General features: G+C 42.2%; 1 protein-coding gene across 1 annotated transcript; it reads right to left on the bottom strand.

The window, feature by feature from the left end:
- Positions 14,034 to 15,071, bottom strand: LOC109948714 (uncharacterized protein K02A2.6-like). Its single transcript, XM_020562416.1, has one exon. The coding sequence runs from the start codon at positions 15,069 to 15,071 to the stop codon at positions 14,034 to 14,036; it is 1,038 nt and encodes a 345-aa protein (XP_020418005.1).

The following is a 15,816-nucleotide window of genomic DNA, read 5'->3' as shown; positions in this document are numbered from 1 at the left end:
CAACACCATCAATGGCCCCAAGTTTATATAAATCATCCAAAGCACGCCAAAAGAGTGTTTGGAGTTATTTCGCTGGCGGTAATGTGAAGGAGGGAATGGGGCGTCTAATTAGCAAGTTCTTTATCTATGACAATGTCCTTGCTGAGAAGGCATCATCACATCATTTCAAAAATATGGTATTGGGATGCCAACAGGCCAGTGTTGGAGTACAACCTCCTACTCCCTATGAGGTAAGAAACAAATATTTGGAAATGGAGTATAAAGACATTAGCGAGTATGTCAACAAGTTGAGGTCAAAGTGGGAAACTAATGGTTGCACAATCATGTATGACGGATGGACTGGCCCGACCAGATTGTCTATCATAAACTTCATGGTATACTCTAAGGGAAAGACAATTTTTTTGAAGTCTGTTGATGCTTCAGACCATATAAAGAACTACAAGTATATTTACAAACTATTGAGGGATGTGATCATGGAGGTGGGAGAGCATAATGTTGTCCAAGTCGTGACCGACAACGGTTCTGCATTTGTCAAAGCCAGAAAAAAGTTAATGAAGCATCATAATGTATTTTGGACATCATGTGCAGCACATCGTATTGATCTCATGTTTGAGGCAATGGGGAAGAGAGAGAATATTTCCAATGTCATAAAAAGAGCTAGAACGATGACAAATTATATTTACAATTACAGTTGGTTGTTGGCAAAAATGCGTGAATTTTGCAAAGGAGAAATTATTCGTCCAGCTACCACTCGATTCGCCACAAACTATATTGCATTAGATAGCCTACTTAAAAAGAAATCAGGGTTAAAGCAACTATTCACTAGCGAAGATTGGGCCAACCACAATTTCAGCCGCTCAAATGCAGGTCGTATGGTGGAAAGTATAGTGCTTGATCATTCTTTTTGGACTGAATCAGAACATGTGTGCCAAGTGTTTGAACCTCTTTACAAAGTTTTACGGATAGTTGACACAGAGGTGTATCCTACTATGGGGGCAATATATGAGTTAATGCGTGTAGTGAAGGAGGAATTGGAAAAAAAACATGGTGCAAGGTGGGTCATAAAGATAATTGATGACTGATGATATAAAACATTATATCACGATTTGCATGCAGCAGGTATAAATTATGTCATAATTTGCAATTCATTTCTTTAGTTGAATAAGTATTATTTCTCTTATTAGAGTATATGTTTCTTTGACCAGCATATTATTTGAATCCTTGATACCAATACAGACCCGGTGTTGGAGACGATGGTACCCTTATACGTGCTATACACAAAGTATATTCTAAATTAGATCCTGCATCACCAGCAGTTGGCCAATTTGGAAATGAGGTACACAATTACTTAAATTATAATAATTACATTGTTGGATTACACTAACATGATTTATTAAATTCAGCTAACATGGTTTAAAGATGCAAGAAGAACTTTTGGAGAACCAACATCAGTTGCTGCTCGAACAAAAATGTCTCCTAGTGAGTGTAAACATATTTCACTATCAGTTTATAATAGAATTTGTTGGAGTTATTAGACTTATCAACATTATTTTTCATTACAGCTGAATGGTGGATCATGTATGGGACTGATGCACCAACTGTGAGAAAGTTAGCAATCAAAGTATTATCACAAACAACTTCCTCATCTGTTTATGAAAGAAATTGGAGTACATTTGCACTCATTCACACAAAGCAAAGAAATAGGTTGGCTCATAGTAGGTTGGAAAAATTAGTTTATTGCTACTACAACATGAAGCTTCAAATTCGAGATAAGGAAACATAAATAGATCATGTTGACCGTGGTGACCCACTAGATGTGTTTGATATTGCTGCTGAAGATGATGATACAAAAGGTAACCAACTTTATCAATGGATAAGACCTCTTCATCTAGATGATGATGAAGGCAACCCAGCTCTAAGAGTTGCTGAAGAAGCACGTAATGAAGGGATAAATGTAGAAAGAGTATTAGAGGAGGAGATGGGATCTAGCAGCGCTGACTCTTTGGAAGAACTTTTGCGCCCAAGACCAAGAAATAAAGGAATTCCTCCTTCTTCCAATCCTACCCAACCACAAGATCCTTCTGATACTAATGATAGCTCTAGTACAAGATCAGGAGACTCGCCTACCACTGGAGGTGGGAATGATGAAGGATATAGTGGAGCTGGAGGTAGTGATGGATATGGAAACTATGTTGGACCGCCTCCCGAATTTATGAGCCCCTTCACTGGTGAGGCAAACTTCACGCATGCAACACAAGATGAGGACCATGGGAGTAGGCGGGCAGGACCAGGAATTGGTGCCATAGGGAAGGACTATACTCGTAGAGAAAGAGGCAAGGCGATTTTGTCAAGTCAAGAAGATGATTCGTTATCTATAACTTCAGACTCTGTTGGAGTGGGAAGTAGTAACTATGATTATACTCATAACCAACCATTTCCCTACCCTTCATATCCCATTCCTTTTGGGAAGGAATCGAGCAGCTCATGGAAAGAATCTGAGACTCAATCTTCAAATGATTTTGCTCATGGACAGCGTCAACCAATCTCGGATCCATATGGGTGGCATGTTAACAATTACATGCAAAACTATTTTGGGGATTTATCATTCGATGACTACTCTTCACAATACACTTACTCTACACATAGAGATGATGAAGATAGTGAAAGTTTTGAACCTCATAGGAACTCTATGTGGTACTAAGTCACTTATGTATCTTACCATGCAATGTATAAAATGTAAAATATTGTAGTAAATCATTATATATAAATGATTGTGGTGTGTTTAATCTTCTTTCATTAATTACTACATATTTTCTACACTCACAGTGTTTGTCAGCTCGCTATATAATCAACTTAAATTAGTTAAATCCATCATGCAATGCATTTCCTTCCAATTTTTTGTGATAAACTAATAGATAATTGACTAAATAAGCATCCTCCAAAGTTTCAATAAAAATTTCCAAGTTTTTCTTACAATTTCCGTGGTTTTTATTCAATTTTTATCGATATCGATAATATCCCGATATTTCCATCGAAATTTCCGTGTTTTTGGACTATCGATATTTCCGATATCACCGATATTTTAGACCTTGATTATAACAACCAACTAGATCATAATAATTCATAAATTTTAACAATGACTTGTGTAGTTTACATGTCACTTATGAACAATGACATTTGTGGTTCGTACTTAAGTGTTCTTTTTGTTAATTTTCAAGGGTACAATAGTCCATCTAAGATGTTGATCGGGAAATATTTTTCTCATACATATATATTTGTAGCTTAAGAAAATAAATTAAAAATAGAAAAACTTAGGCCCCATTTGATAACCATTTCAATTTTAATTTTAATTACATTTTTTGTGCTAGAGTACAATGGATAAAGATAGAGAATATAAGTGAGAATGAGAGGAAAGATGAGAGGGTTGGATAGGAGGGAGGAGTAACAAAAGTGAAAAAAAAAAATACTAAAAACAGAAATCTATATATGAAATTGTTTTCATTTTCAAGTTTTTGTTTTCACTTTTGTTACTCCTTCCCTCTCATCCTCTCTCAGTCTCATCATCTCTCTCAATCTCATCCTCACTCCCATCTCACTCTCATTTTCATCTATACTCTAGCATAAAAATGAAAACTAAAATCTAAAATCTAAAATTGAAATGGTTATCAAACGAGCCCTTATTTTTATTTTTTTTTATTGTAATTTTTTTCACACAAAATTCCTTGTTTTTTTGTGAAAGTGGCGCAACTCGATTTTGTTTACAAAGAGGCAAATGGAGCTCCTGACCTTTCCCACAAATTTATGCTTTATGAAAGGAGCACCTTTTTTTTTTTTTTTTTTTTACTAAGAAAACTGAAATAAAAGGGTTGTCGACCGAAATGGTCCCCCAACTAAATTTTTCATTTCAATAGTTTTCCAACTCTTCATTTGGTATCAAAACAGTCCCATCGTTAAAGATTATTAATAGTGCTGTTAAATTGAGGGGTAAAACTATCCATATACATGAAAATATTAATATATAATTCAAAATTAAAGGAATAAAACTTAGAAAATAATAAAAATTGAAAAAATTGAATCTCACCACTAGCCAGTCGCCTACATAGTTGGAGGACCAAGAACAACAAGGAAGAAATGTGATTCACCACCACCACCGCCACCTCTCTGAAGGAAACATGCATCTAATACTTAGGAAATTAACTTTAGCCACAACCTATACAACAAAAACGTTCTAAATGGCGGATTCATTTTGTTTATACTAGTTGAGCTAAACCTTTTTCATTTTAAACCAAATATCTTAGCCTAGTGTTTCCCTCTTTTCGGCCGGGGCGGCCGATGGAATGAACTTTTGGTCATTCTTCTTTTTTGAGTGCGGGGCGTACCACCACCAAGCCCAAATTTGGGCTTGAATGGAATGTGAGTAGATGGATGTGTTGCGTCCGAGATCTGACTTTAATCAAACGATTGTTCGGCCAAGCAAGGAACCTCCTCACGGCCTAGGTTCTTTCACTACCTCGTGGTCAAGGCTTTATGTGAGCGACCAAATGATGTGGAGTGGGTAGAGATGTAGATGGAAGGTGAAATGTAACGAAACGGAGAACAAGTGCGTAAAGTAAACGTGCTTAAACTTAAATATAATTTGAAGACAAATGCGTAAAGTAAAGTGCGAAAGATAGATAACATAAAGACGAGAATTAAAGTGCGATAAAATGAATCAAAGCGATAAATAAAACAAGAACGAAATGAAAGCGATAAGAATGATAAAGTAAAGAACTTGAAATTAAACTTAATTGAAGTGCGACAACAATGAAAATTAAAGCAATTGAAATAAACTTGAATTTAAATGACGAGAAAATATAAATTGAACGAGAATTCAAACTTACACTAAGAAAAGGAAGAACTCTCTACACTAAGTGCATGAAAAGTAAAATCCTAAGTCTAGGAAAAGAAAAGTGCGAGACAAAAAATAGGTTTGTCTGTCTGATGTTGTGTCTGATGTCTTCGTCGAGCAAGGTTTATATAGGGCACTCGTCAGCCCATGGGCTGGCCATTGAATGGCCAAAGGTCAACTCTTTTAAAACTTCTTTCTTTCCAAGGCCCCCCTAAATCCGTAGGATTGCATTGATTGAGATATTCTGACATGCTTGATTCTTCCTTGCTTTGGAACACTCGGAGTTACTATAAAAAATGCCTTGATTTCTTTCCTTGTGAGGCCTCCGTCATGTGCACATAATCCTTCGAAAATCTAGGCTCGAATCAGTGTCTTGGGCTAAGACTTTTGATCTCTTGGCATGACATGAGGGTGCCCTTTGAATTTTTGAAGCTCTAAAATTAGTCCGCCGAGGAACTTAATTCAATCTTTATTTTCATTTATATATATATGTATATACGAATTAAAAATCCAAGCTGCTGGCCCAGCCACTATACATAAAAACATGCATGTCAAAATTCATGTTTGTTGCCGCTGACTTCAATAACCAAAAAGCCCACATTTGTAAGTGGCAATAATTCTAATATTCAAACCAACGCAACTCGGCCGCCACTTCTTCAAAGTTCGGCCGCATGTTTATATATCTATATATATTTAGATATATATTAAAACAATAAGTTTTAATCCTAAGAAAACGTTGGCCCAATTTGTAGAGCTCTCAAAGACCTCAACCTCCAAAATGCTCGGCCGCCACTCCTTTGTCCAAAATACTCGGCTGAAACCCTTCAGCATCATTTCGAAAAGACGAGGCATTCTTCTCCAACCCCATTCGAGCAAAACCCGACCGAAATCCTTTAGCCAAGTTCGAGCAAAACCCGACCGAAATCCTTCAGCCAAGTTCGAACTGCCCAGCTGCCCATTTTACCTGGGCGAGATTTGCAGAGGGATCCGACCGCGAACACATTCCAGCTCTGAACTCGGTCGGCCGCAAAACTCCGAGCTCCTAGTAGACCTGGTCGCAGCAATTCTTCAAACCTCGGCCGCCTCTCTTTGCGTAGCCCGGCTGGGATTTTCAACAGCCCCAAACATTGCCCTCGATTTGTTTAGTTTGGAATTGGTGTGGAGGTAAGCAAATCGAAACCCCAATCCTTTCAATTTCCGAAGTTTGAGATATTTAGCTTGCCTTACACATTACTAAATTTTGAATCGAGTAGGAATTTAGGAAGACAACAATTAAATTGGCGGGACTTTTGAACTTCCTATCTGTTAAAAACCCTAGATATTACAAATATCCAAGTGTTCTCTTTCATTTTCACATAAACACTTCCACCATAGCTATAGGACCCTAGAAGGTTTCCCAAAACCCATATCCTCTTTATCTTCACATTCATCATTTCACACACCAAATCCACCCGAATCAACGTCAAACTTGAAATTTGCAAGTTTCTAGGTACGTTGCACTAACTCTTGGTTGATTTTGGTATGATTTTAATGCATCTATAGCCTTCCAAAGTTTAGACTTGAAACTTTGAATATGTGAATAGTGCCATGATGTTCTTCGCGTTCTTGATTCAAATCTTGTTTGCTTCACTATATATATATATTTGATTTGATTTTACACCATGTTTGTAGGATGGAATCTATTCCAAGTGATAGTGGCCAATTTTTTGAAGATATGAAAGTGGCCATGGACAAAGATTTGGGCAAGCAAGTATTTGCCTATTTTCTCAATGCCTTTCCCAACTCCACCCAATATATTCTTGGCCCATTTTTCTCTGCCTATTCGGAGGAGGTGGCCAAGGTGTGGGTGACGCAACCGAGGAGTGGCCCAACTTAGTTTTCAGACTTCACATGGGCAACCATGTGGGAGAGCTCCAAGCCATTCAAAGGTTGGCCGACGGGAACCCCCCCAAAACGGATCCTGCCGCGACTAAAGAGGCCCCATCAAAGAAAACATCATCCACCGCCGGGAAGCCCGACCACTCAAGCTCGGCGGATGGCAAGTTTGATTGGTATCATTGGTTCAAGGCATTGGAACCAAAATTAAAGGGTCATTGGAAGAAAATTGGCATATATGACACATTGCTTCTATGTGCAGGAAGCCCCTTTCCTTGCGACCGATCTCTTGTCATCGCGGCCCTATGTTTTTGGTCTTCCTCCACCAATTGCATGAGGCTTCATCTTGGGATGATGGCGCCCAACTTGCTGGACTTGGCTGTTATCGCTGGCCTCCACCCTCATGGAGATGATTTTTCGACAGCTAACCTTCCGGAAGCCAAGGTGGGCTTAGATTTTGACAAGTCAAACAAGACCTCCGGGAATTGGGTGAAGACATATCTTGGCCAGGGTGGAGATCCCACCGACCCTCCTTCTATAAATGGCGTATCCTACACTGAGCACGTGGCTTTTCTTGTGATGTGGTTGTGCAAGTTCTTAGGATGCCCAAAATTCGGCTAGATTACTAAGGAATTCCAAGCCTTGGCAGAGGTACTTGCGGATGGCCATCAAGTGGCCATGGGCCCAATCTTTCTTGCCTATCTTTATAGAGGGCTCCGCGAGGTAACCACTAAACCCATGGATTATCATGCTTTTGGCCCCATATGGATTTTTCAATTGTGGCTCCAGCTATATTTTTCGGAATTAAGTACCACCACCATTTGCCCAAACGATAAAGCACTTCTAGGTCCGCCCTTGCTCAACGCCCCACGCCGGAAGCATTATGTTGAGGATTGCTTCCGATTTTTTTATGAGTGCCAGGAGAGGACTAGGGAGCATCTCTCCATTTGCCTAGATCACCGTTTCCCGGATTATCTGGCCCTAGATCTTTCCTCATATCCCACGGCGGAGACGAAAGAGGAGAGACATAATATGTGGGCAAGCATCCTCAATAGCCGAGATCTTCCATCCGACCTAATGGTGAACAAAGGTAATAACTATCATTGTGGTGGTGAGCTTTATTATCCCGCCGCCGCTGGCTACCAGCTTGGTTTTATACAAAGCATCCCGATACCACCCATGGATTCCGTCAACCTGCTTTCCTCTTGGCGGGTGGAATTCAAGGACGCAAAAGAAGTCACCGCCTTGACGGATTTCAACCAAGACTTGGTGAAATCCTTCAGTATTCCGATTAGAGATCCCCGGTTTGGTGATGTTAGGACCAATTTTTGGTATATTGGCAATTTCCTGTTACAAAAACATAGAGTAGGTCTTTGAGTGTAACCTACAGTTTTCAAGTAACGTCCTGTTATCCTGGATCAGTGTGGCTCAAAGACAATGCCAAGGTATGTTTTGCATCCATGCATTCATATTTGCATATTTGCAAGATCATCAAAAGTGGTTGTCAGATGTATAAGACTGATATATGATTTCAGCCTTACATAATCCAGCGCCATACATCTGTTCACCCGTTTTCGTATTTACTCCTGAGGTGGAAGGGCGAAGTTCCCCACTGGCTTGGAGACCACTTGTTGGTCGACAAGTCAGCTTTCTTTGGTGTGTGAGCGTGCCACTGCTAGCAATGTAAATTCTAGCAGACTTATTTTTAGAGTGGATAACTTGCGCCTCAAGTTACTGACTTCTAAAACAAATGATTGTGAATTTGGGTGAGGAATATCTCCTAAGTAAGTTCTTTTCTTGCCTCAGACTGGTGAGGACTTTCATAATTTATCTCAGTATCAAATGGTTGTTCTGGCCAGAATAGATAATAATAAAGTACTGTTTCAGGCAGAACTGCCTTTTACAAAATTAAGAAGGGAGAAATCAACTCTAGAGAGGCAAAAAGATGACTGGAATCCCATTTCTGCCTGGGTAGAAACTTCTGATCCGGGCTGGACTGGGTATGTCTGTGCTGGACTGTGCTGTCAACAACTTTAGCTGCTTGGCTTCAGCTGTAAATCGATACCAAAGTTCAATTTTGGCAGAGCTTCAATCTACTTCGAGCCTTGGGAGACTTTTGAGCGGGCAGAACTGCAGTTTCTTCAGTTTGAAGGGACAGAAGTGGCTATTCTCGCGGATTTAGCAAGCTGGAACTATGCTGTAAAATTTGTTGAGGTTTTCATATTTGTGAAAACTCAAACTATGTTTGTCTTGGCTTTTGCTGAACCAAATTTGTAACGAGAGGGATGAAGACTTATTTTCTAAGTCTGAACTTTGGAATTCTGATCTAAAGCTGTTTTTCTCTTGGGATCCAAGTGAGCTTTTGATTGTTTTCTTGTTTGGTTTTTTTGATTGATTGATGAATTGAGTGTCTTTTGTTTCCTTGCCTTCTTTCGTTTTTATAAGAGATCCTCCTAAGGAGGTAATTTTTAATCCTAAATAATGGGCGGCAAAAAGATCTCTTATAATGTAAAGTAAGAAGGGTTTCTTATCAATTAAGGCAGATAGGTTCTGAGCAGTCACCTCCTAAAACAGTCCCTTCCCTGGTTTCCTGGGTGGCAGCTTTCTAATTTAACCAACGCCACCGTCTGTGTGGGCTTTTTATGGCGGTTTGGCTCTCTTTCTTTTGTATTTTCTGAGTGGTTCCCTGTTTCCCGTTCTAATTTAGAAAGCGTGATCCGTGAATTCCTTGGGAGATGGTGTATTGATTTGGAGCAAAATCTCGAACACAGATGGGTTTTTGATCTTCAATTGGCAGTGTTTCAGAGACGTCCTTCTCACATTTTTAAACTTTAGTTGGAATTGCTGACTTTTCCAAAGTTGAGGCAATCACGTGGGTGTGTCTTTGATCCCTTGGGTTTTGAACCTAACAAAAATTACGGGCTGATCTTTGAAGCCTATTTCGAAAGTTTCCGCATTTGGGCTTTCTTTGGGCTGAGGCTTTATTTCCAACATTCTTGGTGTGAAGCCCAATCTGTCTGGATCCTATTTTTGTTTTTCTCAAGTCCTTGGGCTGGGCAAACAATTTTATCATGGGCCTGTCTTTTGGACTTGGGCGTGCCGAATTTGGGCCCAAACAATGCCCCCTAAGTCTGAATCGTTTTTGGAACGGTTTCAGACTTAATGTTTTGCCATTTAATTCGCGCGCCAGTTTCTTCCGTGTTTTCGCCCACGTCTACCACGTTTGCCTGCTACGAACTAGAGTTCGTGGGAAAACGGCTAGTTATTAGCTAGTTACTTAGCTAATAATCATCAGGTGCCGTCCCATCTTCTTCTTCCCACGTTTTCGAGCCCCTCTTTAAAAGAAATTCAAATTCATAGCTTCTGAAAAGAAAACCCTAAACCTTCCGACTCTTGTTCCTGCGAGCTTTTCTTCGAGAGTTCCATAGTTTTCTTCAGATCTCCCTTTCTTCCGCTTCTTCCCCTGAATTAGAAATGTCTTCCCCAAGGTCCCGCGCTCAGTCTTCTTCCGCTTCAGTTCCTCCCGATTATATCACTGGGAGCGGGATTGATGCTCACGCGATAGAAATCAGGAGCAAGCTTCATCCCTTCGCCCAAAAGAATCTGGATGAGAATGTCCTTCATTTGTTCGAGAACACCCTGGTGTTAGGGCCTCACTGGTTTGGTCCTTTTCCTGCTGAGATGGCAGAATTGCTAAAAAAGGACGCCGAGGCTCCCTTGTGTTTTGAGAGCTCTTCTGCCCTGGCTTCTTATTCTTGGGTCAGCAAGAATTTGAGCCGGTCCTTCCCGTCCAGCGAGGTGAGGAACAGTCCGGTCAAATGGGCAGACTGGATTGACAGACTTCTCCCGAGATATGGGGGTCACTGGAGGAGAGCTGGGATTTATGACGCCATTTTCCTGTCTAAGCAGTCAATTAACAGAGATGAGAATCTGTTTGCCGCTGCTTTATGCTTCTGGAATTCTGCCAGCAATACATTTGATTTTCGTGTGGGTCCTATGGCGCCAACCTTGCTGGATATGGCCCAGATCTTTGGGTTCAGGCCCCATGGTAGGCCTGTTGATGCCGTTGGAGATTATCACAGGCGAAGGAATCAAGAGAAAGTGGCCACTCCTTTTACTATCCCTCCAGCCGTGATCAACCAGAACTGCTCTTTCTCCAACTATTTGAAGAAATTTAGTGCTGAGAAGGACAAGGATCAACAACACATGTTGTTCCTTTTGTATTGGTTGAATCGGTTCGTTCTCCCCAATCGGTCTTCTGCAGTTCTGCTAGAGTACAGACACTTGGCAGAAGCACTTCACAATCACACTGATGTGGGGCTCGGGCCTACAGTTCTGGCTCACCTTTTCAAGAATCTGCACACTGCCACCCTGGAGAACCCACTGAACCTGTCAGCCCCTGGCGCATTCTGGATGATCCAGATCTGGCTGCAGGTTTATTTTCCAGAACTAGGATTCCCAGACATAGTTCTGCCTGAAGACCAAGTCCTGGCTCTCCCTTTGATGTCGGCAGAAGTGCCCAAGCGTTCTATTGAGGAGTATTTGATGCTCTTCAGGCATTGTACAAAAAGGTCGGCAGCTCAGTGGCAAGTGGTGATCAGAAGGACCTATCCTTGGTTCCAGAGCGAATTTCGGTTGTTTGAGAAGGAGCCAGAAGATGAAGCCGCCAGAACAGACTTTAGGAGGAAATTTCTGAGCATTACTCTGCCCAGAGATCTACCCCACGGTGGGGGCAAACCTCCAAACTATCATCTGGGGGCAGAAGTCTACCATCCCAACTTCTGCGCAAGGCAGCTTGGTTGTCCCCAACTCATTCCGCTGAAATCATATCGGAGTTGTAACCGGGCCTCTTCTTGGAGGGATGCAGATGATCTGGAGGTGCACAAGGATGCTCGGTGTGCAGTGAACAAAATCAACAATAGCACGGATGCCCTCTATCCCTCGTGGGAGCTGAATTCTTGCAGTTCTGCCGACTTTGACGCATGGTGGAAAGCCAGATTCCAAAGTCTGCCTGCTTCTGTCACTGCCCTCAAGGTGCTTTTTGATGGTTGGGAGAACTGGGCCATATTTGTGGATGGGGATGCCAAGACGCACATGATCCAGACCATCAAAGATATCAACGCACAAATTATAGAAGGTAGATTTCTGATTCTGTCTGGGATTCATTCTGTCTTGATGATCGATTTCTAATGTCTATTCTGCCTGTATCAGATCCTTCTTTGACCAGTGTAAGTGGGCAGTCCGTTCATGCTGGAGAAGTGATTGGTAAGTCCTTTTCTTTTTTTTAATTCTCTTCTGTCTTTTCCTGCTGGATTGGTTTCTAATGTCTAACGCCTTGGTGTAGTCTCATCTGTTATTGCCGCCGGCGACTTGGAGCTTCCTTCTGCAGATGAAGGAGATGAGGTCCAGGCAGAACAAACAACTACCGAGGCCGCTCTTTCTGGCAGAAGAAAAAGAAAAGGACCTGCCCCTCCTTCGGATAATACCACGCGGCCTGGTATCTCAGGTAAGTTCGTGATGTTCCAATCATTCCCTTTAGATTTATTCTGCCTTGGCTTCTTTTCCCTAATATTGCTTTTTGTTCTGTGCAGCTGGAAGTCCTTCCCCTCCTCCTACCAAGTTGAAAAAACTCAAAAAGAGGAGTGAGGAGGAGTATGTCGCTGCGGACGAAACGGCAGCGGTTCCCACTACTACCTCTGGGACGGATGAAGAGCTGCGAGAGGCTTTTGAGGAGGTGGAGCAGGAAAAAGGACTGGAAGAGCTGGAAGAGACGCCTCAGGAGAAAACGGCAGTGGTGGAAGAAGAGGTAAGTTTTATTTCTGTGATTCGCATCAGTTCCCTTCTTGCCCCATTCCTTCTGTTCTGACCTCTGTTTTGGTAGGAGGAGATCCCTGCTGAGGTGATTGCAGAGAGCATTGCCTTGGCGCAGAAGCAACAAGGGGGTCCAAGGGCTGAGCTGACTAGCTCAGAATTGGCCTTATTTGAGGATGCCGAGGCAGAACATTCTACTGCCGTTCCAGCGGCTGAGGATCAGGCGGAGCGGTCTGCATCAGAGCCTGTGGATCAGGCAGAATTGTCTGTTGTAGTTCCGGAGGCTGAAGTGGAAACAACCGCTGCTGCCCCTGTGGCTTTGGTAACTTTTCTTATCTGTCCACATTTCCCTGCAATTCTGCCTTGTTCTTTATTTTTAACTGTTATAGCCTTTTCAGGTAGAAGTGCCTAAAGCTGTTGGCGTCCTGGCAGCGGTGACTAGTCCCTTGAAGCCTCCCATTGTTGCTGTAAGTTTTTATAACTTTTGGGCCTTTATTTTCCACTTTCTGCCTGGTCTTACCTTATGCTTTCTTCTTGCAGATGCCCATTCATTCCTTTCCAGGATCATCTGCCACGGCTTCTTTTGCTGATCCAGAACTCGAAGAGTTTGAAGCCATGGATCTGGATGCCCAATTGGACAGACTGGAGAAACTCAGCTCTCCTCCAGAGAAGGCAAAATCTAGGGCAGTGGAGGAGGCCATGGAGAGGTTGAAAATCTGGCAGTCCAATGAGCTGGAGTTTGATCAAGACAATGAAGCCTTAAATCAGCTGATGAAGGACCTGGACCTGCTTCATAGACAGAACATGGCTCCAAGGCCTATTCTTGAGATGGGCCTAAGCTTGGCCAGAGATGTGCTCAATCTGCATGATCGCTATGAGGATCTCAGGCCTACTTTCAAGACTTCTGAATTCTGCAAGGCCACTCATGAAGCCAACCTGGCTGATTTTGCAAAGCAGAAAGCAGAACTGGATCAGATGGTGGCTGGATACAAGGAAGCCAGGGCCACTGCGGACAAGCTGGAGAAGCAGATTGAAGAGCTCCAAAAACAACTGGCAGAATGCAGGGAGGTGCAGAGCAGGCTTGGGGCTGGACTGAGTTCTAAAACCAAGGCTACTTTCCTTGTGCAAAGCATGGTTGCAGCTTCCAGGCCAGCCTTGGAAATTGCAGAGGCTTCAATTCATCAGGGGGTGCTGCTCCAGAAAGAGCTTTCTGTCAAGAAGGCGAACCTGCAGGAGACTCTTAGGAAACTAGGATTTTAGCTTCTTCTTTCTTTTTATTGTTCGAATAATTTGCCGCGAAGGTGGTGATTTTTATATAAGCTTTCAAAGCATTTTACTGCTTTTTATTTATTCTTGATGCAATAACCGGACACGACTTTGAAAGTAAAAAAAAAAAACAACAAAATAACTTTAAAGCAAAAACAAATCTAAACAAGATTCTTTTCAAGAAACAAAAAGGTCAATCTTGTTCCTCTTCTATCCCGGGATCTGTTTGTACAGCCTGCGAATCCCACATGGTTGGATAGAACTTCTTTAACCATTTACCATTGATTGGGGCAAAATGAACAACTCCATCTCGGTCCTGCAACCTGTATGCCCCCATTCCGAGGATTTGGTTAATTATAAAAGGGCCTTCCCATGTAGGTGACCATTTCCCATATCCAGCTATGTGTGCTCCAAAGGGCAGAATTGCCTTCCAGACTATCTCTCCCTCTTCAAAACTCTTGTTTCTGACTCTCTTGTTGTAGGCCCTTGACACAGCCTGTTTTCCTGCTAAGAGTTTGTTGAGGGTGTCAATTCTGCTTGCATCCAATTCTTCCAATTCCAGCAACATGGCTTGAGAGTAATCCTCTCCAATGAGACCGTGCTGGTGAGCAATTCTAAGAGATTGGACTGCTATCTCCATGGGAAGAATGGCATCATGGCCGTAGGTTAGAGCATAGGGGGTCATGCCAGTTGCTTCTCTCTTTGAAGTTCTGTATGCCCACAAAGTTTCTGATAACTTCTCATGCCACTGCTTTGGATTCTTCTCTAGCATCTTTCTGATGATATTGATAATCACCTTGTTACTTGATTCTGCCTGTCCATTAGCTTGAGCATAGTAAGGAGTAGATTGAAGCAGTTTGAATTTGAATGTTTCTGCCATATCTAGCATATCCCTAGATATGAAAGAAGAACCCCTATCAGTTGTGATTGATTCTGGAATGCCAAACCTTTGTATGATCTGTTCTTCTATGAAGGTGATGATCTCTTGAGATGTTGTGGTTTTTACTGGCTTGGCCTCCACCCATTTGGTGAAGTAGTCTGTGGCAACAATAATGAAACAATGCTGCTGGTTGCTGGCCGGATAGATCTTACCAATGAGATCCATTGCCCATCCCCTAAAAGGCCATGGTTTTACCACTGGATTCATGGGAACCGAAGGGGCCTGCTGGATTGGGCCGTGCCTTTGACAGGCCTCACATCCCTTGGAATAGTTGATGCAATCTTTCATCATGGTTGGCCAGAAGTAACCATACCTTCTGATTAACCAGCACATCTTTCTTCCTCCTTGGTGAGCTCCACAGATCCCCTCATGGGTTTCTCCCATGACTTTCATATATTCTGTCTTCCCGAGGCACCGTAATAGCACCTCATCCTTACTTTTTCGGACCAAATCTTCATTCCACATGAGGTAGTTTGTAGCCATGATTCTGACTCTTTTCTTAGAGGGCAGAGTGGGATATCGTAAGTAAGTCATGATAGGCTCCCTCCAATCATCTTCAGTGATCAGGGCAGAATTGACTTCTATCTCCATTCCTCTTGTCAAAACAGATGGTAGACTTTTCCTTCCTATCTTGATGATCCTTTGGACGCAGTCTTCGGGCATTTGTATGCCTGATGCCACCTGAGCCAGTTCATTGGCTGCAAAGTTTTCCTCCCTTGGGATGTGCTCCCAAGTAGCTTCTCTAAATTCTGTTAGCAGATTTCTAGCTGCTACTAGATATACAGCCAGAGAAGGATTTAGACACTTATATTCTCCAGCAATCTGTTTTAGGACAAGCATGGAATCTCCCAAGATCTCCACGGACTGGACTCCTAATTCTACCAACATCTCGAGCCCTATAATCAAAGCTTCATACTCGGCCCTGTTGTTGGTGCATTGGAAATCTAACTGGAAGGAATAGCAATGTCTGACCCCTAATGGTTCTTCCAGAACAATCCCTGCTCCTGAAGCCTTGTCTGTCTTTGATCCATCAAAA

Source organism: Prunus persica, chromosome G4, assembly GCF_000346465.2.
Source record: "Prunus persica cultivar Lovell chromosome G4, Prunus_persica_NCBIv2, whole genome shotgun sequence".
Taxonomy (NCBI): Eukaryota; Viridiplantae; Streptophyta; class Magnoliopsida; order Rosales; family Rosaceae; genus Prunus; species Prunus persica.
This window is presented reverse-complemented; position numbering and strand designations above follow the sequence as displayed.

Coding starts and splice junctions, on each gene's coding strand:
- LOC109948714 (XM_020562416.1), bottom strand. CDS start 15,071: ATGATGAAAGATTGCATCAACTATTCCAAGGGATGTGAGGCCTGTCAA.